Genomic DNA, 22,738 nt, shown 5'->3' on the forward strand with positions numbered 1-22,738 from the left:
ATATATTAAAAAAATAAAAAAATTATGAAGAAATTGTTTGGTATACACTTCAAAGTTCAAAATACTTTATTTATTTTACAAAATATATGAGTACTTCGAAAATATTGTGCATTAATATATACGTATTTTAATAAAACATTAATTTGCCATACACCGGATAAGAAAAAGTGAAAAAAAAAAAATTAAACAAGACCCAACTTTTAGAATTTTTATTAAATTTAATTTCCGAACCCAAGATTATTACGAGAATATAAATTTAATATTTTATAAGATGCTTATCTTTTAAAGTCATGAAGACAAATATATTATGTTCAATTTTATATGATGCTTAGATAATTTGTAGTTGACCTTAGCTGAAGAATTTTATGTGAGCAAACAAATTAGATTTTTATAAAAAAAATAACTCCAATTTGAAATTTTAAACTTAATTTGAATACGACGTATTCTATGTTTGATTATGTCAAATAGTTTTTATCGATGAATTCGTTTATAAAATTTAAAAATGGTGATATTAATATATATAATAATAATTATTAAATTAAATTATTTTTTAATATAAAAATATTCACCTCTCTAATTAATTAAAATAATTATTAAATTTAATTCTTTGTGTATTTATTAAAAAGAATAAAAAAATTGTGAAGAAATTGTTTGATATACACTTCAAAGTTCAAAATACTTTATTTATTTTACATAATATATGAGTATTTTGAAAATATTGTACATTAATACATACGTATTTAAATAAAGCATTAATTTGACATGTACCCAATAGGAAAAAGTGAAAAAAAAAATAAAACAAAACCCAACTTTTAAAATTTTATTAAATTTAATTTCCCAACCCGAAATGGTTACAAGAATATAAATTTAATATTTTATAAGATGCTTATCTTTTAGAGTCATGAAGACAAATATATTAGGTTCAATTTTACATGATGCTTAGACAATTTGTATTTGACCTTAGCTGAAGAATTTTATGTGAGCAAACAAATTCGATTTATATAAAAAAATAACTCCAATTGAAATTTTAAACTTAATTTAGATACGACGTATTCTCTGTTTGATTATGTCAAATGATTTATATCGATGAATTTATTTATAAAATTTAAAAATTGTGATGTTAATATATATAATAATAATTATTAAATTAAACTAATTTTTTAATATAAAAATATTCACCTGCTTAATTAATTAAAATAATTACGGCGGCAGCGCCATTAGATTTCAAACTTGGAAAGATAATAAAATGAAAGAAAAAGTCAAAATTTTCCAACTTAACGAGTCATAGGGTGCCGTCTTAAATTTTTTAATTCCCATTTTGCCCTTTGTTACTTACATGGAGGAATAAAATAATAGTAAACTATATCCAGAATCCCACTCACTCGGTCACGCTCTCATTTTCTTTCTCTTTCTCTCTGAGGGAAAGGCCGTACATTTTCCACTCACTGAGAAAATTTTCCATTAGATTTTAAACTTAAAAAAAAAAAGAAAATTTTTCTTCTCTCTTGTCCCTATAAAATTCGAATCAACCTCACAAAAAACCAAAAGGACGAATTCGAAAGCGCGTGAAAAATAATAGAAAAAAAAGAAAAGAAAATTGTGAGCTGCAAATGAGATCATTCTCATTTAATCGTCGAATGCCAGTACGACTGACATTTGCAGATTCATATTGCTATAAATCATGATCCATTTGTCTCTTTTTTTCCCTTCTGTTTGGATCATATGATATGACTTTTTCTTTTCCTCTTATATTTTCTCTCGAGACGATTTTCTGCTACCTTCTTTTTCTCTGTTTTGAGTGATCATTTCTGGGATCACCCAAAGGATTTTGCTTCGAAAACATTAGCTAATTTGGTTGATCAGATAATTTGACGAAAACCCAACAAGGAAAAACTCAAAGCAAGTAGTAAAAGAGTTGAAGATCATTCCAAGCATTCGAATTTCAAGCTGTTTCTTCTTTGCCTGGTAAGTATATGAAAGGAAAGGGAAATTTATTTGTTATAGTGAGTTACTTTACTGAATCTTCTTTGTTTTTTTTTTCTTTTTAGTTTTTGCAGAGATCAAGAGGAGAACGAGAAACGAAGTGGAAATCACTCCATGGGAAAAAGCAATAGCAGCAGAGATTGGACCCAGATCTACGCCATTTACGGCATGGACCAGTGGCAAACTCTTGTTTTTCTTTTGTGCCACGCTGTTTTCTTCTCGTTACTTTCCGTCCTCTTCCTCTACTACTTCGACTCCGTCTTCCACTTCTTCCACACATTTCTTTCCAGTTCAGGCGCTGCCCGCTTCGCCGCCGGGTTCAGTGGCGCCGTCACGGCTATTTCTGCTGTTTGCTTATTTTTCGCGGCGGCGAACTTCTTTTACTCCGCTGGACCGTTGCATTACGACATGGCGCAGCGGATGGTCGGGTCCGTTAACGATTGGTCGACGGTGAAGCTGGCACTCGATATTGGGTGTGGCAGAGGGATTCTGCTCAATGCGGTGGCGACGCAGCTGAAGAAGACTGGTAGTTCGGGTCGGGTTGTTGGGTTGGATCGGTCTAAACGGACTACGTTGTCCACGCTGCGAACCGCCAACGTGGAAGGTTTGTGACTGTTCTTTTCCTTCTCGGCTACCTTTGTTTGGTTCCCCTAATAAATTGTAGTACTCTGCCTGCTACCAACTTTTGGTAAAATAATAAATTCGTAATAAATTACGTAGTATTAATTATAATAAGCTGATTGGGGAATTTGAAACAGGCGTGGGGGAGTACGTGACGTGCAGGGAAGGTGATGTGAGGGGTCTCCCGTTCGGGGATAACTATTTCGACGTGGTAGTATCGGCCGTGTGCGTGCACAGGGTAGGAAAAGAATACGGCCACCGTACGGTGGAGGCTGCGGCGGAGAGGATGAGGGCGCTGGGGGAGATGGTGAGGGTCTTGAAACCAGGCGGGGTCGGGGTCGTGTGGGACCTCCTCCACGTGCCGGAGTACGTGCGGCGGTTGCAAGAATTAAAGATGGAGGATATTAGGGTTTCCGAACGTGTAACTGCCTTCATGGTCAGCAGCCACATGGTATCGTTTAAGAAGCCTAGTCAGCATATCGTCGGCCCGGGCGAAGTCCGGTTGGATTGGAGATGCTGATGTGGTAAAAAAAAAAATTTTGGTTCGCAATTAAGAAAAAACCGAAGAAGTGAAATTATACGTAAAAAAAAAATTATTATTACGTAGATGATGTTGAAGATGATGATGTTTGAAAAAAATCGAATTAGAAATGAAAATTATACATTAATGTTGAGATTAAGTTTTTTTTTTTTTCTCAAGTCTGGGGAGACGAAGCCAAACCAGATGTTTTTGTTGAAAACATACTTAGCCTATGTAATCTATAATATGGTTATCAATTTGAAGATTGATAACCATTCTTCTTATTATGTACTTTAAAGCAAAGCTTTGTGTGAATAATGAAATAAGTTTTGCTACATGTTTTTACTTTTTTTGTGTAGTTATTTATATTTTATAATGAGTATATGTTACGATATTAATAAAAGATTATACGAATTGTTTTGATCAAATATTAAATAGATATACTTTTTTTTTTCATAATTTACTTAGTAAATCTCCAAAATTCCCTCATGATACTGAAGATGCTTCTTTACAATTTTCAATGGAGAAAAGTGGTACTAGTTGTTAACAAAGAAAAGGGTTTTGATTTGGATCTTGAAACACAGTGATTGGTAATGATGGGGTTGTTTCTTTTGCAACTCCCTTGCTCCCATGTGAGCTTGCCTACCTACCAAATGAATGGAGGAATGGAGGTAAAAATGCAGAAGATAGGGGTGCTTTATTGGGTGGGATGGGACTTTGTGGAGGTTGTGAGCTGATGGGATTGGTGTAGGGTTGGGGGGTTGTCAGATCTCTCTATCTTTTAAAATCCTTGATAATGAAACATGCTATTCTTAGTGGAATTTAGTTAGGTTTTTGGATCCAAAATATCTCTTATCCAAATTAGTAGAAAAACAAAAGGTTGTTTCGGTGCTTGGTTTTTATCAATTTGCTCTCTGGTCTCCACCAATTGGTGAACACTTGCCCCTTGTGATTTCACAGCCTTTACGAAACCATATACCCCATTTCCCTAAATGCACTCACATGAATATTGTCTCATTTTGCTCAATCATTTTAGTGGAAAATTTGTTTGTTTCTTCCCCCCCCCCCCCCCTCAGTACAAAAGATAGTGAAGGACAATGAGTACTTACTACTGTTCTTACACCGAATGGTTGAATTTGGATATTAATCAGTTGAATTTTTAATAAAAAATTTAGTGTAAAATGCATCATCACTAGCCTTTTGAATTTGTTTTAAATTTATTATCTTGTTTTTGAAGAAATGGGATTTGTTTATTGATCATCGTATACGGATTGATAAATTTTAAAATAAACATAAATAAAATTCAAAAAACATCGTACAGTCAGTCAATAACGATCAATATTCTATTGTAATAATTAGATCTTGTAAATTCTTAACATCAAAGTAAAGGGAAAAAAATCATAAATTAAAAGAAAAGGGCAGTGATCCGAGCTCAGTGCTGCATAAAAATTACTTAAAGAACAATCTAAGATGGGATTCTTTTTGATTGCTCACCAGAATCATCAGAAACATATTAATTGCAGCATGTGTTGGTTTTGTGCCTAGTCACTCTTTTTGTTCAAGTTTCACCATCAATCTAGGAAAGCCCCATCTTGCATTAATTGTTCATTGTCCTGTTCACATACAATTTAATTGCCTCACATCCCCATGTGTCTTCCTAATATTCTCAAACTATAAGTTCATTAATATATACCCTTCCTTCTTACCAGATACCTCAATGTTGTCTCGAGTTCAATGATTTTGGGAAGGTAAATGTTTTATAAAAATGTTTTAGTTCAAATACCTAAATAAATCCCAAACTTAAATAAGTTATTATCTTTTGATTCTTTAATAAATTGCGATTTTCGAAATTAATATCACATAGTCATATGATACTTTAACAAGGAATCAAATTACTTGTCTAGATTAAGTTTGGACATAATGTTTTTGACTTGAACTCAACCCGGATAGGTTATTATATTAATAAATGATTTTTTAAAATTTTAATTTTAAATTATATTTAAATATTTAAAATGGTACCATAAATCAATATTTTATTGTTTTGATGATAAAATAATAATTAAATGGGCAAGCAAAATTAAACTGGAATCATTTGACCACCATGTGAAGGTGAAGTTCTGAATAACCTTATCCCAAGTTCTTATGTACATGAGCCAAGAACATTGCACAACTGATATTGAAAGCATTGAAAGAACTATCTATTCTAATCTAAATCAATGGAGTTCTCTTCATTTTTCCCAACAATGCAAGGGGGAAAAATATTGCAAATTTACAAATATCAAGCAAAATCAAAACTGGATGCCTGAAATTTTATCTCTGACTGTTAAAAGTTTCATTGAATGGAATTTACTTATCAAGAGTGGAGAATTACGACCAGAGATGACTGGTATGAGGAGAAGCCAGAGTCGATCACGCTGGAATGCAGAAGGATGAACTGAGAGCAGGAGGCAAGACGCAAACCAGGTGAGGTCCGGCAGGACTGCAGCTTACATTCGCCTCATCAATATCTGGTAGCCCGAGTTGAGGGGGATGAACGTAACCAGCAACAAGTGGCACGCATAATATGGAAATCACTATCCTTGAACCTGTAAGTACATACAGCAGAAATGATATATGAATGTTTCTGCTTAGCTACAAAGCCATTGGGAATTATCATTATAAAGTGAATAGGGAATCAGTTTGTAAACCTTGCTTTGTGGACAGAGATACATGCCCCCTCTTCCTCCCAGCAATCATCCAATTCTCAGAATTTGCATTGACTTCATATAACATCTCAACCTGTCAAACAAGAGATAGTAGCTGAGTGTGCAAAATTGCAGGAGAGTTGCACGGTATTCACTAATAGCTTCTCTACAGATTTATGAGAAATATAAAGCATCCCTATGCTTTCCTTATCCCAGCCTAGGTGATGGGAACCAGAAAGAAAGTTGATGATAATACAAATAAAGGTCTTTTGCTGCAATTAATTTACCAAATTTTAACTCAAAAGATGTAGGGACATGGATGCATGCTTATTCCTAAATACTTGTAGCTCAAATTTGGCCAAGAGTAGGATTATTGTAACTTACATTGTTTGGAGGAACTCTCTTCTCCTCAATGTCTATCAACCTTTCAACCCTCCATTTCATGGTAACAAGTTGCCCAACTCGAAGACCATCAGAAGGAAGGGGCAGGAACCCAACAGCCAGGCATGGGTCAAGCACAGGCTGCTGCAAAACTAGAGCACTCCTGAAGATCAAATCCTGAGCAGTACCCTCAGTTTCATTTGATTTCACAGCCACAGGGGGGTGTGCCCCAATGGTCCTATCACCAGCAATTCCATATCTGATGTTTAATATGCTGTCTTGTTGAGCCTTATTTTCATCTGTGAAGCAAGGGGTAGATTACTTGTCATCAATGTAAGCCAAAGTGAGAGGAGTAAGCGGATGAGAGGTTATCATATATAGGTCTTGTTAATGATAAAATTATAAGAATAAGGCACAACCACTAGTGTTTGACATTTTAATGTGAATAAACAGTCAAGAATTACAAAAGCAGAAGCCTATGCCCTCATATTATCCAAACAATGAAGTCCATACCTTCAGCAAATTTCTTCCCCAAGCATACACAGAATAAGAGTCCTGCTCTTGAAGTTGAAGATACGACAAGTGGAAAAAAGCCAGAAATTGGTCTTCCATCTCCTTGTCCAGCATGAACAAATCCATCTTGAAGATCAAGCCAAGCATCATAAACAGTCAATGTGGCCTTCACTTGGGAGTGCAGTGTTACCTGGAAGTAACATGAACCAACGTGAGCTTCATACAAAATATGAAGAGCCATAGGAAATTTGTAACACAAATATGAATCAGAAATGTTAATCTCGGCATACACCATGAATGTAAGATTCAAGCAACGTCTCTTACTCACATGTAATAGATAAATATATTTCCCTAGATACGGTTAATCCCTAGTCCAACATGCACTGTCAGTTAATGACATATGAAGTGGTATACACACTAATCAAGCAGTGCTACTAAAAAAATAGAAACTTATCATATTTTCAGATGCTATACAACAAGCTCAAGCTTGTCCATTGATGACTGAAGTTACGCATCAAAAGCAAACCAGACAAAAATAATAGGATTAGTGGTTTGGCTGCTTTACCTAATTGTTCTTACTTCCTCTCTTCAAATTCAAGTCACTGAAACCCAAATCCTATGATATTCCTTTTATGATAGCATCTTTAAATATTAATTCAGCATATGCTAAATTCCTTGAGATTTAGTCATTTAGATAATTTCATAACCCTACGACTCATCATATCCAGTGTCACTACTTGAGAGACATTAATGAAGAAAAAAGAAACAAAAGATAATAGCATAAGTCACAATGGACTGTGTTGCAAGGATGATAATTTCAACTCAGGTTAAGCTGAAGAATACTCAAACAGGACTTCGGACCAGGTTTGGGCAATTCTATATTCAATACCAGCAAAATCTTGTTACTACAGATTGTCACAAAGAGTCTGGAGTTTTGAATTCACTTCATTCTTCATAGAGTCTAGGAATCTTGTTACTAAACTAGCAACACCTTCATTTACATATTCTGCAGGCTGTTCACAATACTAACCATTAAAGCAAGTTGGCTTATACTAGGAGGTAGTCTAAGGACTTCATCAATCTCAATTTAAAGTTTAAAACCAGATTATGAGGTATGCCTCACCCAAACTGGCATAACTATGCACATAGAGAAAAGGGGCAGACCCAAACTGGCATAACTATGCACATAGAGAAAAGGGGCAGTTGGATGGACTTCTTGCTAGCCCGTTTCTATCTTCAATATGTAAGAAAACTGAGAGACAAGAAGCTGAAGTCCTTTTATTTATACACGACTGCTTCATTAAAATGTACCACAAAAGCATACATACATGAATGTGGCTGAAAGCTTAGGACATACTGACCTGCAAAAGCAATGTACCATCATTGCATTTATCTGCAACACGTGTGCTCACATGGAAAGGGTCAGTGAAATGCAAAGCAATGGTTCTGCATATCAGGGAGTAGATCACGTAATGAAGTTCAGAAATCAAATACAAAAACCAGGTCATGAAAAACCAGAGAAACAAAAGAAGATAGTCGGTCTCGAGGGCTCCCAAGCTGCAGGTGGGTGTATTGTGCAAGTGTGCGTGAGAGAGAGAGAGAGAGATGGAATTCACATTGAAAACTGTAGATGTTAAAAATAAAAATGTGAGGAAAGGCAATACCTGTCATAGATCTGGTTGTTTGATGTTCCAAATTCAAGTTTCAGAGCTATTGTCCTCATTCCATCCACAATGCTCTGTCTCTGTGGGGCCCCTGCCACAGCATACAACAAATCATAAATGTCCTAGCCGTCAGATGCAGCAAACAAGTGCACAAAGATGCATTTTTGCACACAAACAAGCATGTACTCACAATTGAAACTGTCACAAATTTGGACTTTTTTTCCTCACCTGAAGATGACCCTCTTGCAAGCTTGTCATCAATAGCACGAATTGGAATCCATAGAATTGAGGTCACATCACTGGCCCAATCTGGTAACTCTATTTTACCATTATGGAGACTTAGCTGCTCAAAGTCCTTATTAGCAGCCACAGAACTATCTTTCCTAGCATCACCAGAGTTTGCCATATCAGCAGAACTCTGAGGGGCATTTCTGTAACTCTCTATCTCAATGGAATGTGACTCTTCAATCTTCAGACCAGGACCAGTATCAATATGCAAGACAGCACCTTTTAAGGAGTAGTTTATAGGTTGTGCTATAATTCCAATCCACTGAGCTTCATTAATCAGTAAGGCAGATGATATAGCAGCAGAAAGATCAACTAGAGGTCTCGGTTTGGAAACCTAAGTAAAGAGAAACTTTGATCAGAAGATTGAAGAAATAAAACAAAAGAATAAACGAGCTTCTTGATCCCATAGTCCTGAATTTCACTGATGATTATGAACATTATTATCTGCAACTTTTCTTAATCCCTATTAACTTGAGAGACACTACTTCCAAACCAAAAGAGAGAGAGAGTACCTTCAGTATAGGCCGGGTCGGTTTCTCATAGCTCATGAAATCATCACTATCTGCTGGACCTCCCTTGGAAAAACTATGAGATCGAAAAGTCAAGTGTCCAATGTGTCCAGTAAGAACTCCCAAGACGTAGGAACCAGGTTTCTGTGGTGGTAAAGGAAAGGTGATTGTATTCCTACCAGGCTTTAGCACAGTGGCAGTAGGGCTCCTTAACTGAAATATGAATCAAATAACCAAGTCATATCATGCTATGACATAGTGTACAAACATACTGGCATCATCTTGTCTTAGAAACCATACCTTCCCACCTTCATCCGCATTATATGTAGCCATCAAAGTGAGAGTAAGAGAATCAAGAGTTATATCATCAGGAAAGCCACTCCAAACAGTTACAGATAAGGTACCAGGATCCCCATCACATAATTCCAAAGGAGGCCCAGGATTCCCGGAAAAAGTAATTAATGATGATACATCAAGAGGAACAGGGTGCTTCATTTCACTATGTGCAAGACTAACAACTTCTGACTGAAAAGCTTGGCGTTCCTTCATCGAAAATAAACCTTTATCTAGTGAAAGCAATCGCACACAAGATGACAGGTAGCCAGCTTGGTCATTGAGTATCTTCTGACATTCAGCTAAATTGGGCAGGACTTCAGCCAATAAATCTTGCCATCCTTCACCTGCATAAAGTGCGCAAACCTTCTCATATGACTTTGCAGCTAGGTCAAAGTTCCCACGCTTAAAGCAGACAGCTGCAATTTCACCATCAAGGACAACTCCATGTCGTTTCCACCAAGAACGATGGTAATTGTCAGCAGTACCTTTAGTGAGCTCCATATACTTTTGCTGCCATGACATGAAAAGGAATTAATGAGAAAAGAGAAGATAGATTAAATACTGAATATCAGTGCCCTGCATCAGTCAAATAAATCCTGGATTATAGAATGACTAAGAGTCTAAACTCGATTATTGGGACTTCCAAGTGATAACCCCAAGGAGAATGTAATTGTGGTATAAATGTGTTAATATTTTGAAAGACTCCAAATCATCCTAGGGGACATAGAGATTGTCCAGTAAACCTAGATCAAATACCAGGGACAGAAGAAGAGAATTTTTAGGAAAGTACAGTGTCCTCTCCCCAACCCCTCACCCCAACAAAAAAAAGGCTTTTAAAGGTGGAAACATGAACAACGCAAATATGTGTAGCCTCAGTTTGATACCTCAAACTCCTTTATAGATGACAAAGTTTTCTGCAGATCGGGATTTAAAATTGTTTGCTTCAGAGCATGTTCAGCAGCAACAAATATTTCAGCAAGTCTCATAGGTCGATCAATGGTGCCCTCGAATCCAGGAGATGAGTGAGTACGTGACATCGATATTGCTTGTGCTTTATTTGATGGGGATGTCTTTAATGATACATCTGAGCCTGATCTGTCAGCATGCATACATTTACTTGACATAAAAACTTTTTAATTACAAAACCAAAATGGCAAATATGAAAAGAAAAAGGCAAACAAAAAGTCAAAACAATTTCTTGACATGAAAACTTCAAGCCAAGAGTAAGTCATCTTCAAAAAGTTGCTAAGGCAACATTTGCCTTGATTCTTGAGATTTCCTTACCCATCGGCAAAGGCAGGTCGACCATCAAACATCTCTGATGTGTTTCCAGCAGAAAGGGAAGCCCTTCGCCGGTTTGCCTCACGTATTAAAACAGTAGGTTCCAGGGGCAAGGGTTTCCTCTGAATGCCAAAGTGCTTGACTCTAGGAGTTTCTTGCAGAATCATCTGAACCAAAAATGTAAATTACATGGATTAAAAATGAAGAGGTTAACAGACTATAGAAACCGTGGAATGCATAAAAGCTTAAGACTATGAAAACAAGCATTGGCAATAATGCTTTCTCAAAATCTAGAGTAATAAAAAAGCCACTATTCCAGTGGTAGGATGACATAGCGCCTTCAGCTTAAAAAATATGAACTTGGCATCTGAAACTAACATTGCCATTAAAGAACCTATATTTGGAAGAAGTAAAACGTTATTATGTACTTCAAAAAAAAAAAGGCCAATTTCATCAAAGTTCTAGCAAGAAAAGGTAAAACCACCAAGAAACAACATTTTTATGTGGATCTAAAGCATGCAGACATGAAAAGACATTAATCTTGCTAACCTGATCTAGTTTCTTCTCTAGACAAGTTTCTACTTTGAAAGGAACCACTGAATAAGGAGAGGCCATTATTGCAGTCACACCATTTTTTTCTATTTTAAATCTCTATTCTGTTAAAATGTTCTACTATTGTACCCAAAAAAATGTTCTATTATTGATCCTTCAATCAATACATCCATTTCCTTATCAGCAACTTATACATTTTAAATTAAAATGCTTTGAATGTTGAAATACAAGATGAAAAATAAAAAGAACAACTAGAAGTCCTACATAAGTTGGAAGGAGAGAGAACACAGAAATTAATTTGCACTAACAAGGTTTAGTGTGTGTGTGTAAGATGTGCCTTTTTGCTGGTTTTGAGTTAAAATTACAAATGTGGAATAATAACTTGCCTTTTCTTTCACAAGCACCTCAGAGGAAGCATCATCTGGAACTAAAGGCCAAACTGCAGGCTTGGGCCAAGGCAGCATGCTCAGAGAAGCACTGCTCAAAAGAAAAGAATGATGCATCCATAACACATTCAACGAAAGCTCCACAAAACAACATGAAGGTAACTTTTTGGCATAGTGAGAAAATCAGCCTCAACCACACGGAATAGCCTTCTATTTTTTTTTTCAAATTTTGGAACAAGTAACCAAATTTGTGGAAGGTCAAAAGCGATTTGATCTACAAAAATTGAATGCATACCTGTTAACAGGACTCCTTTCTATCTCTGTTCCATATCCAATTAGATAAGCAAGCCTCAAGAACTGCCACAATCATCAATATTTTCCAGTGGTTGTTAAAAAATATGACAACTTGCCATCCCTTTATCATTTATAATAATAAGGACTAGAAATTTACCTTAATCCGACATAGGGAGTAAAGATCACCTTGAAGGCGATAGAACTCCTTTTCTATCTCAGGGGCTACTTGACCCTCATCATATTGAGAATTGGTTGCATTGACTAAAGCTAGGCATGCAGTGATTACCCAAACTTCCCGCATACAGAAGGGTAATATATTCTACAAGAATTCCAAGAGGAGAGGATTAAAATGAAAAAAAAAAAGGAAAAAATGAAACAATGACCAGAATTGTTGCTGACAGAAACAAACAATACCAAATACCTCATGTATTGCCAGGGCTTTTGAAAAACTAATTATAAATGGATAACCCCTTGAAGCAACCTCAAAAGGACGATTCAGCTTGAATAAGAGCTGCAAGTTAACGTAAATCAGTAACACAAAGTATAAGCTCAAAAACAGACATGTCAACTATGGATTAGAAACTAATAAACCAACGAGATTAAAGAAACATCCATAGAACATTTTAAGAAAAGCCAATAATAAATCATTGGAAATTGCTTTAACCATTTGAACTAAAGGGAAGGTAACATAGTCAACAGCTGTTGATCAATTAACCATAGCATTCAAATAACCCATAACAAGAGCGTTTTGATAAAGTTCTAAAAATTGCCAATAGAAATAAACTCACTTAATGGTGATTACTCAAAAGGTTAGACTGTGTCATGTATAGGTATAACAAATTTAAAATCATAAGAGTTAGTACTGCACACCTTTGATTGACAAGCAAAGAGATACTGTCTGAATTCAAATTCCCTGAATGAGTCATCTTGAACAATATGTGTCAATGGTTTGTTTCCAGGGTTGAGCAGTGCTGCCTGATCATCACCGTGGTCTAGTCCTCCAAACTCCCTATGCTTCCCACCCATATTAACTGCACTTATATATTATTAAATAAGATCAAGAAGTGCCCTGGCCAAAAGCAATTACTGAAATTCACAAGAAAAAAGAGCATTTCAAGATGAAATCTTAATAATTGCCCAATCATAAATTTGGCATCACAATAAATGCCCTCACATATCCCATCACTCAGTCAACTGGAAAATAAAAACTGAGATATACTGACATATCACATTCACAATGTGTCACCGTTAATATTTTTGGGCTTCCAAATTTTTAAGTAAGAAAATTACAGGAAAAAGCGAAAGACTATGTAAAGAATGATAACCTAATTTCCCACCCTTCTTTAATAGAAAGCAAATATTTGATCAGTTCAACTTTATTGTTTTGAAGCACTAAACATAAAAGAGAAATGGAGACATAGGCTATTTGTCAAATCATACTGCAGTTTGAATATATAGTAATAAAATAATGTACACTAGCAAAGTAAAAACAAGATAACATAGACACTTAACATATAGGCATAAATATATATTTCACACCTGTTTCCAAGTAGCACAATTCTAGTTCATCGTATTCACGTAAGGCATCGTCATGAAGATGAGCCATCTCAAACATAAAAGCCAAGCTTTCCTAAGGAAAAGGAAAATGAAGTGTTTAATAGTCAGAGACTTCAAAAATAAGCTTAAAAATAATGTAATAATTAATTAGGATTATATCTCTCAAAGGACAAAATCAATTTTTAAGTTTGGGCCTCTTAGGTAAGTGCTCTGTTTCTTTTTACAATCTTCAGAAATAGAAAGCCAGAAAAGGATAACAATGGATAACAAAAGAACAGAAAATCATAAAGTTTATCCCCCATAAATATCAGCGTTATCTATATTCCCTAAATTTTAGAAAGAGAACCAAACCTTCAAAATGAAAAAATTACAGAAGTTCCAAATTGGCATGAATCGCTGTTCACTAAGCTTGCGTATCTCATCCTCATAGAACTGTACACGTCTATCCAATGTATTTCTGATAGACTCCATAATCCTTGACTCTAAGTCTTCCCAAAAATTTGCTTCAGGACCATGTATGTCAAACTTGCAGCACCTAAGTGAAAGCACAGTTCTAGAATATCAGAAAATGACAAAGGTAAAGTCAAACACCAGTTTCTTGAGGGTGCTACTTTTGAAGTTCCACCATATCTTTTTTCTCCTAAAATTTGCAACATGGGCGCAACATTCCAGCATCAAGTTGTTAGCCAATGACAAAAAATATTTTTATGTACCAAGGAAACAAATCTTTAGGTAATGCCACAATATAAAAATAACACTCCTAAGAAGAAGGGGAAACAATCACAGCAACTTCATGACATTTTCTGTAGTTATACTTAGGAATTAAACCCAAGACCTGACTCCTACCCATACAACATTACATCAACGCTAAACTTAAGAATTAAACCCAAGACCTAACTCCTACCTAACACTCATGCCATCAATTAGAATATATACAAGCTGCAGAGAGCTGCAAGCTTACCTTTCCCTCTTCTTGGAGCTGAAATCAACTTCAAGTTTAGCATATACTTTCTTTGCCATTTTGGTGGCCTGATCGTTGCTTGGATGAGCTCTAGACACAAATACAATAAACCATTCACGCTCATCATTTTGGACAATTAATTTCAGGCGTGGCTTAAGAATGGTCTTGAACTCATCAAGATCCTGGGAAAATCAAGTGAGTAAAACAATAAGCAAATATATAAAAATGGAAAATGAACATGAAGAGAAAGATTAAAGATTAAGCCAAATGCTAATATAACACAAACAAGATAAAATAGAACTAGAAGGTACCAAGAAAAGTCTAAGTATAAATTTAGAAGCTAAAATTATATTTCAATTTCCTTTTCCTTTTGATTTCTAATTCTGATACTTTTCACGACCCACTGCTTTTCATGTCCTTCCTAAGGGCTGAAAAGCAGTAATCAAAGCTCACTCATCAAAAACAAGTCAAAGTAAGGATTTTTTAGTTTATTCATTCAGACTCAAGAGAGCAACATAAAGATTCTGACATGGAAGAGACAACTGGTGCTATCCTGCACTAGAATTACATGCATTTATATGCACACCAAAGAATAGCTTGCCAACAATAACAACTATCAAACAGAAGGTTTTTAATAAATAAATTGGAACATGATAAAATGAACATTAAGTGGAAAGAGATCATATTTCACTGTTTCAACAATGGAAAGAAAAGGATTGCCCAGACAACTAGGTGCTCCTCTATAGGCTCAGTGAAGAATGAAGATTTGGGTTATAAGAAAAGTTTAAGAACTGTCTTTTCTCAAAGTGTGGACTGTAAGTTTATGAATCTGAAAATTTGTTGGTCTTTTTCAACTTATTCATATTCTTCAATAACAAAAATAATGCAGATTTTTTGGTGATTTCTGTTTGAAATCTGTCTAAAAGAATTTTTCATCTGATACAAAAATATTGAATACAGATCATATATGAGATTGTGTGTACCTCACATGTAACAAGAACTAGAGTTGCATATGGCTCTCGAAACCAAAATAAATATTGCTCCTGAGGAAATCGGCTACGCAGTCTTGCATCGGTAGTTAATATGAATTCAGCTGGCAAATTCTCCACAAACACAGGATTACGGGTCTTGTTATTTAAGCAAGCTCTTTTAAATGGCAGCCGTTCTTCAAAACTATTCTTGACAGTAGGCCACAAGTCACTGACATCTTCAACTGTAAAGCAGTTCATAACGAAATAGTTATATAGAAATCTGTAGCAAGGAAAGATCGTACAGATTCTTTTGCCAGCACGTGCCAACATTCATTTGCCAATTATTATTACATACAAACTACTTGAACGGCAAATCATGGAATCATATATTAGATAATTGATAAATCATATCTTCATTTTTTTCTCCTTTTCTTTTTTCTGCATTCCACACTTCTAATCAATCCATTCGTCAAAAGGATCAAGTAATAAACGTAAAGCAACAAAATTTACCAGACGATCACAGACATTTATACAAGCTAACGAAGCTGATAAGCATTTCAAGTAACTCTCCACAAGTCTAACCAATCCCTCAGTCAACATAATCAAGAACCCACTTCATAAAATCAACTAAAAAGCTCAAACCAACTACACTTACCAAATTATCACCAGCAATTACCCGTTTCAATTTAACTCTCCACATTGGTAAACCAATCCCTCACTTCAAAAATTCAACTACCCACTTCACGAAATCAACTAAAAACCTCAAATCACCAACAATTAACATCAACCATCACAACATACACATAAAAGATCTAACAGTAAAGTAATCACATCCCCCGATCCAACCCACCCAACAACATAAAAATCCCAAAAAAGAAAAAAGAAACTGAACCCAAACCCAAAATAAAGAGTTTAATTCAAATAAAAAAGATTTACCAGCAATCACGAGATGATCACAAGCGCTCTTGATCGTCTGAAACTGAGCTAAATAATTAGCCATTCTCTTCTTTTCGATCTATACAAACCTTACAAAGTCCATAGATCAAATGTAGAAATGTGAAGAAGAAAGTTCTTTTCAGTGAGATTTGGAGTGTTGGTTTCGCTTTTACTCTCCAACTCTCTCGATGGATTCAATTTGCCAAGGATCAAGTGTTTCCGCTTCCTTGTTAAGCACTTCGGCCGGGCCTTTGATTTAGCCGTTGGATTTATTTTTACGTATTTTTGCTGTTACGACTGTTTGGTTGCAGGGTTAAGGCAATAATCCATTAATCCCTCGTTTGGATAGGAATCCGTGGGTTGGGCCTGACTTAAGACCTATCCTTGAGTCATGAAGTGTGGACTTCAACCCAATCACGTCCCTAACTTGAGGCCTAAGTTGCCATATCATCATCCAACAAGGCCAGCAACCATCCAATCAAAATCTTCCACGTAATCATTTTTCTAGATGAGGAGCGCCAAAACCGCTCCATCCTTCCTTAGTGTAACTACCAACCAACTTTTCCTTTTCTTTGGCAATGGCGTTTCCTTTATCCTCTTCCATTACTCTTTCCTTCACTCCTTCAACTCCAAAGCAGCATTTCCTCTCTACCCATTTCGCTTTTCGATTCAGCCATGCTTGTAGTCAAGAGAATGCAAGACCAGTTCAACTTAAAGTTCAGTGCAAGGCTTTTAAAGACTTTGTCAAGGTTGGGGTTTTTTCTTTTCTTTGTTGGTTTCGTTTTTCACCTTGAATTCTTGTGGGATTTACCTTTATATAATTTGTGGGGTTTGATGTTGTTTTCTGATTTTCAATTGTGTTTAATGACTGGTTTCTTGCTTTCTTCACAATTCTCTTTCAAAAATCTCATTACTGCTGTCTGCAGTCAGAAAGATCTTTATGTGCCTGTGACTGGAATGTTACATGTTCTATGTCGTCCATAACTTGAATTAAGATTTTTAAGTTTGGCTGGAGTTTGAACATTGAAGTATTAATTAAGAACGTAAGTAACTTGCTTACATACTTGACAAATTTGTTCAATTATCTTATCAGTTTCACATTTTCTTCTCTTTGATAGTTCTCAACTGTTCACCTTTTATGTGCTTCTTTGTCAATCCGGTTCCTGTTTTCAAGATTTGTCCTACCTTCTAAAAGGGCTTCTAGTGATGCAGGATCAATCACCCTGGCGCAATATTCCTAGAAGTTTGAACTTGTCAACATTTATGAATGGAAAGAAACTTGAGAGTCTGGTAGCTGTGGTACTTATTTTAGCCCAAATTTCATCTCCGCTGCCTTTAGGTGGTTGGGACTTCTGGTCCGTTTTGCCTGCAAATGCTGTGCTTTACTCTCCCGAAACAAAGATTCCAAGGACTGGGGAGCTTGCTTTGAGAAGGGCTATACCTGCAAACACAAACATGAAGGCTATACAGGTTGTAAATTGATAGTTGAGTTCACATATTTTGTATAATTAGATACCAATCAGCCTCTTTGACCATCTTTCTTTTGCTTTTAGGCTTCTTTGGAAGATATTTCATACCTGCTAAGGATTCCACAAAGAAAGCCTTATGGAAGCATGGAGGGTAATGTGAAGAAAGCTCTAAAGGTATCAAGTATTTCCTTTTGTACAAAATTTAAAGAAGATAAAGAACTCATACCACTGGAGTTCACAAAATATGAAGCCTGGTGTAATTCAATAAATTGAATCAATATGTGATGGGATTTCTGCTGTTTAATATTTGCATTTTAGTCTGAGAGGTCTCCCTGCATTTTATGGGGATTTTACTATTCTTCTTGTTTTTGTTTCCACAATGATTTTGCTGAGTAACTTTTAGGCAGGATCATCCATATAGATCATACGTTTCTATTGCAGAGCAGATTGCTGTTCCCCATGTTGCAATTCATTGTTTCTATGTTCTGTTTTCTATCTATATTTTGGATACCACCTTCTCTTGTAAATTTGTCCTTTTTTTCTTTTTTTTTTCTTTCAACTTGCAGATCTCACTTTATATCCCACCATTTTAATTCATCTTTTATTTTCATGCTCTGCATTCTCTGTTGTCCTCCCATGTGCAAGATCATAAACAGTTTTTTCATGCATGCTTGTTCCAGTGTATCTATGTTTTTCCCTCTCCTTTTGATTTTAATCTCCCTGCTTAATTTCAGATAGCAGTTGATGGAAAGGATTCAATTTTAGGTAGTATACCTGCAGATCTAAGGGAGAAGGGTTCAATACTTTACACATCTCTTATTGATGGGAAGGTATGGGAAAATACTGTGGAGAGTCTCTAACATCCATCGTTTTCTATCTTCTTTTATTGTGATGAGATCACGTTCCATAAAAATTAACTACAAAGCTACTTTTCGGTTCACTAAAGGAAGAAAAACAAGAACAGGATGAGAATCTCAAATACAGTGTTAAGTCTGTTGAAGTTGGCCTCGACTCATTTGATTGTAATTCATTTCTCATTTTTGAGCTAAAAGTTCACTCAGACTATGCTTGTAAAGCAATAGGGTCGGAAAATAAATGGAATATGGCCAGAAAATAGTGTCAGAGTATTAGAAAATGGAAGGGCTCTTTTATCCTTGGGTTGCTTTTCATCATGCCTAGATTCTGACCACTATATGAGTCCAGCATCTCAGTTATGTAAATTTAGCTTCGATAGGAATGAGTTTTCCCTGATGAATGGGTTCATGATTATTTGCAGAGACCTCATGGACTGATTGTAGTATTCCTTGGTTTACTAGGAAGGATTGCAAGCACTCCTGAAATGTATCAAGGATCAGGATCCAGATAAAGTATCTGTTGGCCTTGCATCTTCACTAGATACTGTTGCTGAATTGGAGTTGTTACAGGTAACTCTTACTCCCCAGTTATACTTTGTGGGTATTTTTGATGCATTAAGTGCTACATGATATTTGTAAAATCAACATATTGATTGGCTTTCTTTCCTTAAATTATAGCTGCTAATTTTATCTGCAGCCATTTTGTTGGTAGTGTGTGAAGTTTTATGTTGCTAAAACAGTATGAGCATATTAGCAGCTCTACTTATTATTGTGGAACAGGCCCCAGGGTTGTCATTTCTGTTACCTGAGCAATACTTGAAATATCCAAGGTCAGTCTTCTCTAACAGCTGAAGTCAGGATCTGAATATATTAGTGAGGGTTGTTACTTTTACATTTTATATACTGATTGTTTAAAGCATTTTATTTTGTCCTGGTTATCAAATTTTGGATGACAGTGGACCAAAAGGTAACAAACCAAAGCAAAGATAAATTTTTTGGTATATTTGAGAAACATCTATCATTTGTGAAACATGTTTTCCAGTTTTTACAGAAGAAGTCCATGATTCGGCAATACCCTTCTTATAATCTTATTGCCATGTTCATGTTGCACAAGATTGTTAAACCGAATACTTCAGGCTCACAACGATTATATAGGAGTTGTCACTTGCGTGAACAAAAAACTACTTTTAGTGTAAACATTTGAACCATGCCATAGTTTCCTCATTTTCTTTCATGTCACACATCACACAACCCTCTGCATATTTAAGGTTGTTCTGTGCAAGTGATTGCTTTATTGTAAATGTATAAGTACCCGGTATATATTCTGTAGTAATGTGGAGGGCCACTGATACTTGATGAAAACAACAAGCATGTCCTGAAATCTGATGGGTTTGTTTCAGTTTCTTTTTCATGGGATATCATGGAGACTACCTTTTTTTCCCATCAGATATTAAGTTGGTCAAATTAATTCTTTTAAAACTTCTTAATGAGCCACAGTAACAAAACATTCTTACAGGAACAACTCTATTATTTTGAACTGCAATTTTTAGTACTGCTATATCTTTCTAGTTATATGCTGCATGTATTTCGTTGCTTTATGGTGATTTTCATTCATTGAAGTCTCATCTAACAGGCAAGACTGCATATGTGATAAGTAGGCTTTAAACTGGTAGTGTCTGTACTTTTAACTTGAAATGGTGTTTTTTATGATCTCTAGGCTAACAGGGAGAGCAGTTGTTGAACTTAATATTGAGAAAGGAGATGGTTCTTCATTTACTCCAGAAGCCGGTGGTGAACCAAGAAAGACTGCCACAATTCAGGTGTGCGAACCAGACATTTAGCAGAATAGTGATTAATTTATTGCTTGTTATTAATACTATTTGCCGGATATGGCTGGAGATCCATGTGCATTTATTAATTTTAGATGAAGAACTTTGAAGTTAATTAATGTTGCTTCTAACTTAAATAGCAAATTTCTAATTGATGTTCAATTCTCTCTTTCATCTCACTCTCCCTCTGTTTTTCTCTTCAATTGGTGGTCAATCCTATTGCCTTGTTGGTCATTCATGATTCTGACTGTTTTACAAAAATGTCAGCATGTCAATTCCTCCTTTTGCTTTTATCACCTTAAGACTATATTACATGTCATGAGAAGCTGTCCTCCTACCTCTTTGGTTGTGGCCTAACATGATGGAATGACAATTAGTACTGCCGAGGCAAAACAAGCTGTGACCATTGCAATTGGTCTAAATCTGCTAACTATGCCAATTTTTTTTTCTTTTTTTCAGTCAAAAGAGTTAGAGAGCTAGCTAATTGGGTGTTGATTGTTGAATGGAACTTTTTCGAATTAAACATTAACGTATTATCAACTATTAATTCAGGTTGTTTTGGATGGATATTCAGCACCACTAACCACTGGGAATTTTGCAAAACTGGTAAGGTAGTTAAACTTCTTACTGTTTCTATTGATTTTTTTATGCTTTATCATTTAAGTTTCAATGGAATCCCCTATTAAATTTTTTATGATACTTTGTAGTGATGAAATGGTTTGTGAACAAAAGAAAAGATTCAAGGTTTATATGTATATGTTCATATACCATGTATGGATGACAACATGACTATACTCTCATATAAGATAACGCTTGATTAAACCTTATCAACCTTGGTTAGTAGTTGGAGCAAAGCTTTCATTAGTTGAGCCATAGTTATTTGTGATTGATAAATGTAGCAAAGCTGAAATCTATAGTGGATGAATCTGTTTATTCTATTCTTTGACTTCCTGATTTACATCATGCAAGTTTCCTGTATGCAAATTGGTTAACATACTGCAATATTTGTGAACAAGAACATTTGAAATGATTGGACTGCAAATGCTCTCCTGACAGAATGAATTACAATTCTTCAGGTGATTGATGGTGCATATGATGGGACAAAACTCAGCTGTATTAATCAAGGGATTATCTCAGAAAACAGTCTTGATAAGAATGGTTACAGTGTTCCCTTAGAAATAATGCCATCAGGACAATTTGAGCCTTTGTACAAAACAACCTTAAACGTGCAGGTATGAGTCCATACGTGATTTCTAAATATATCCAGAAACTGCAGCTAATAACCATTTTCCATTAGTGTTTATTCTTATCCTTTTAATTCCCATGGAAGGATGGGGAATTGCCAGTTCTTCCACTATCAGTCTATGGAGCTGTTGCTATGGCACACAATGAAGACTCTGAGGAGTACTCATCGCCATATCAGTTTTTCTTCTATCTATATGATAGAAGAAATGTAAGTTTTACTTCAATGTTACTATTCATTTTACTTCTCCTGTCCAAGATATATCTTACTATTTATATGGCTATAGCTGTATGCTGATGATTTGCTTGTTTTGTAGGCTGGTTTAGGAGGCATATCCTTTGATGAAGGTCAATTTTCAGTTTTCGGGTAATGTCATCTTAACCTTCAGGAATACGCCCGAATTTGTATAGATTACTTGTTGATCAAACTTTTTTCATATGATATAATTTCAACTGGTAGATATACAACTGCTGGAAGAGAAGTTCTACCACAGATAAGAACTGGGGATGTCATTCGAGCTGCAAAGCTAGTTGAAGGTCAAGACCGCCTAGTATTACCAAAGGAGAGCCAATGAACTATTTGAAAAAAGGTCATCCCCAGATTCTTCTGAAATGGATGTATCAGGTGCAATATTGAAGCTGCAGGGTTATGCTCTTAATCTGTAAAGATCATTTCTGGAGCAGTTCTGGCTGTACTTCTTATTGAAGGAATTGACCTCTTTTTTTTTCTCAATGTTGTTGTAAATTAAAACCACTTTTCAAATCCATTCTTTTTTTTTTTTCTCTTCTGGTATTGTTCAATTCAATTCATTGAGGCTTTGTTAACTTTAGCTAGGATGAGTCTTAATTGCCTAACATGGCATATGTTAAACCTATCGTCTTTGCTCTTAGTGTTGTCCTTTTTACA

The 22,738-nt window shown here is 35.5% G+C and overlaps 3 protein-coding genes across 3 annotated transcripts; 2 read left to right on the forward strand and 1 right to left on the reverse strand.

The window, feature by feature from the left end:
• Positions 1-1,379: 1,379 nt before the first annotated feature.
• LOC18593852 (S-adenosyl-L-methionine-dependent methyltransferases superfamily protein) lies at positions 1,380-3,461 on the forward strand. The gene is made up of 3 exons (XM_007021245.3): positions 1,380-1,965; positions 2,049-2,587; positions 2,742-3,461. The coding sequence occupies exons 2-3, from the start codon at positions 2,098-2,100 to the stop codon at positions 3,122-3,124; spliced, it is 873 nt and encodes a 290-aa protein (XP_007021307.3). The 5' UTR covers positions 1,380-1,965; positions 2,049-2,097; the 3' UTR covers positions 3,125-3,461.
• Positions 3,462-5,201: 1,740 nt separating this feature from the next.
• Positions 5,202-16,681, reverse strand: CLUB (TRAPP II complex TRAPPC10/CLUB). Its single transcript, XM_007021246.3, has 21 exons — positions 16,438-16,681; positions 15,514-15,743; positions 14,531-14,712; positions 13,921-14,104; positions 13,552-13,642; positions 12,883-13,043; positions 12,434-12,523; positions 12,170-12,331; positions 12,014-12,075; positions 11,719-11,809; positions 10,784-10,947; positions 10,384-10,594; positions 9,464-10,009; positions 9,167-9,376; positions 8,595-8,988; positions 8,367-8,457; positions 8,064-8,148; positions 6,703-6,892; positions 6,193-6,488; positions 5,812-5,902; positions 5,202-5,709 (listed from the first exon to the last, which is right to left on the reverse strand). The coding sequence occupies exons 1-21, from the start codon at positions 16,499-16,501 to the stop codon at positions 5,534-5,536; spliced, it is 3,771 nt and encodes a 1,256-aa protein (XP_007021308.3). The 5' UTR covers positions 16,502-16,681; the 3' UTR covers positions 5,202-5,533.
• Positions 16,682-16,969: 288 nt separating this feature from the next.
• On the forward strand, positions 16,970-22,721 carry LOC18593854 (Cyclophilin-like peptidyl-prolyl cis-trans isomerase family protein). The gene is given in 13 exon segments (XM_007021248.3): positions 16,970-17,186; positions 17,650-17,907; positions 17,991-18,080; positions 18,641-18,736; positions 19,223-19,330; positions 19,541-19,590; positions 20,478-20,580; positions 21,142-21,195; positions 21,666-21,821; positions 21,920-22,042; positions 22,149-22,198; positions 22,292-22,397; positions 22,399-22,721. Coding segments are annotated over 13 exon segments (1,464 nt in total). The 5' UTR covers positions 16,970-17,015; the 3' UTR covers positions 22,498-22,721.
• Positions 22,722-22,738: the final 17 nt, after the last annotated feature.

This window comes from Theobroma cacao, chromosome 7 (genome assembly GCF_053813885.1).
Source record: "Theobroma cacao isolate CCN51 chromosome 7, ASM5381388v1, whole genome shotgun sequence".
Lineage (NCBI taxonomy): Eukaryota > Viridiplantae > Streptophyta > Magnoliopsida > Malvales > Malvaceae > Theobroma > Theobroma cacao.

Bases quoted from the DNA above. Each gene is read 5' to 3' on its own strand.
- LOC18593852 (XM_007021245.3), top strand. From the start codon at position 2,098: ATGGGAAAAAGCAATAGCAGCAGAGATTGGACCCAGATCTACGCCATT. The intron at 2,588-2,741 runs GTTTGTGACTGT...AATTTGAAACAG, and splicing joins GCGAACCGCCAACGTGGAAG to GCGTGGGGGAGTACGTGACG.
- CLUB (XM_007021246.3), bottom strand. From the start codon at position 16,501: ATGGCTAATTATTTAGCTCAGTTTCAGACGATCAAGAGCGCTTGTGAT. The intron at 12,076-12,169 runs GTAAATTTCTAG...TGATTGTGGCAG, and splicing joins ACTCCCTATGTCGGATTAAG to TTCTTGAGGCTTGCTTATCT. The intron at 6,489-6,702 runs GTATGGACTTCA...CTTGCTTCACAG, and splicing joins GGGGAAGAAATTTGCTGAAG to ATGAAAATAAGGCTCAACAA.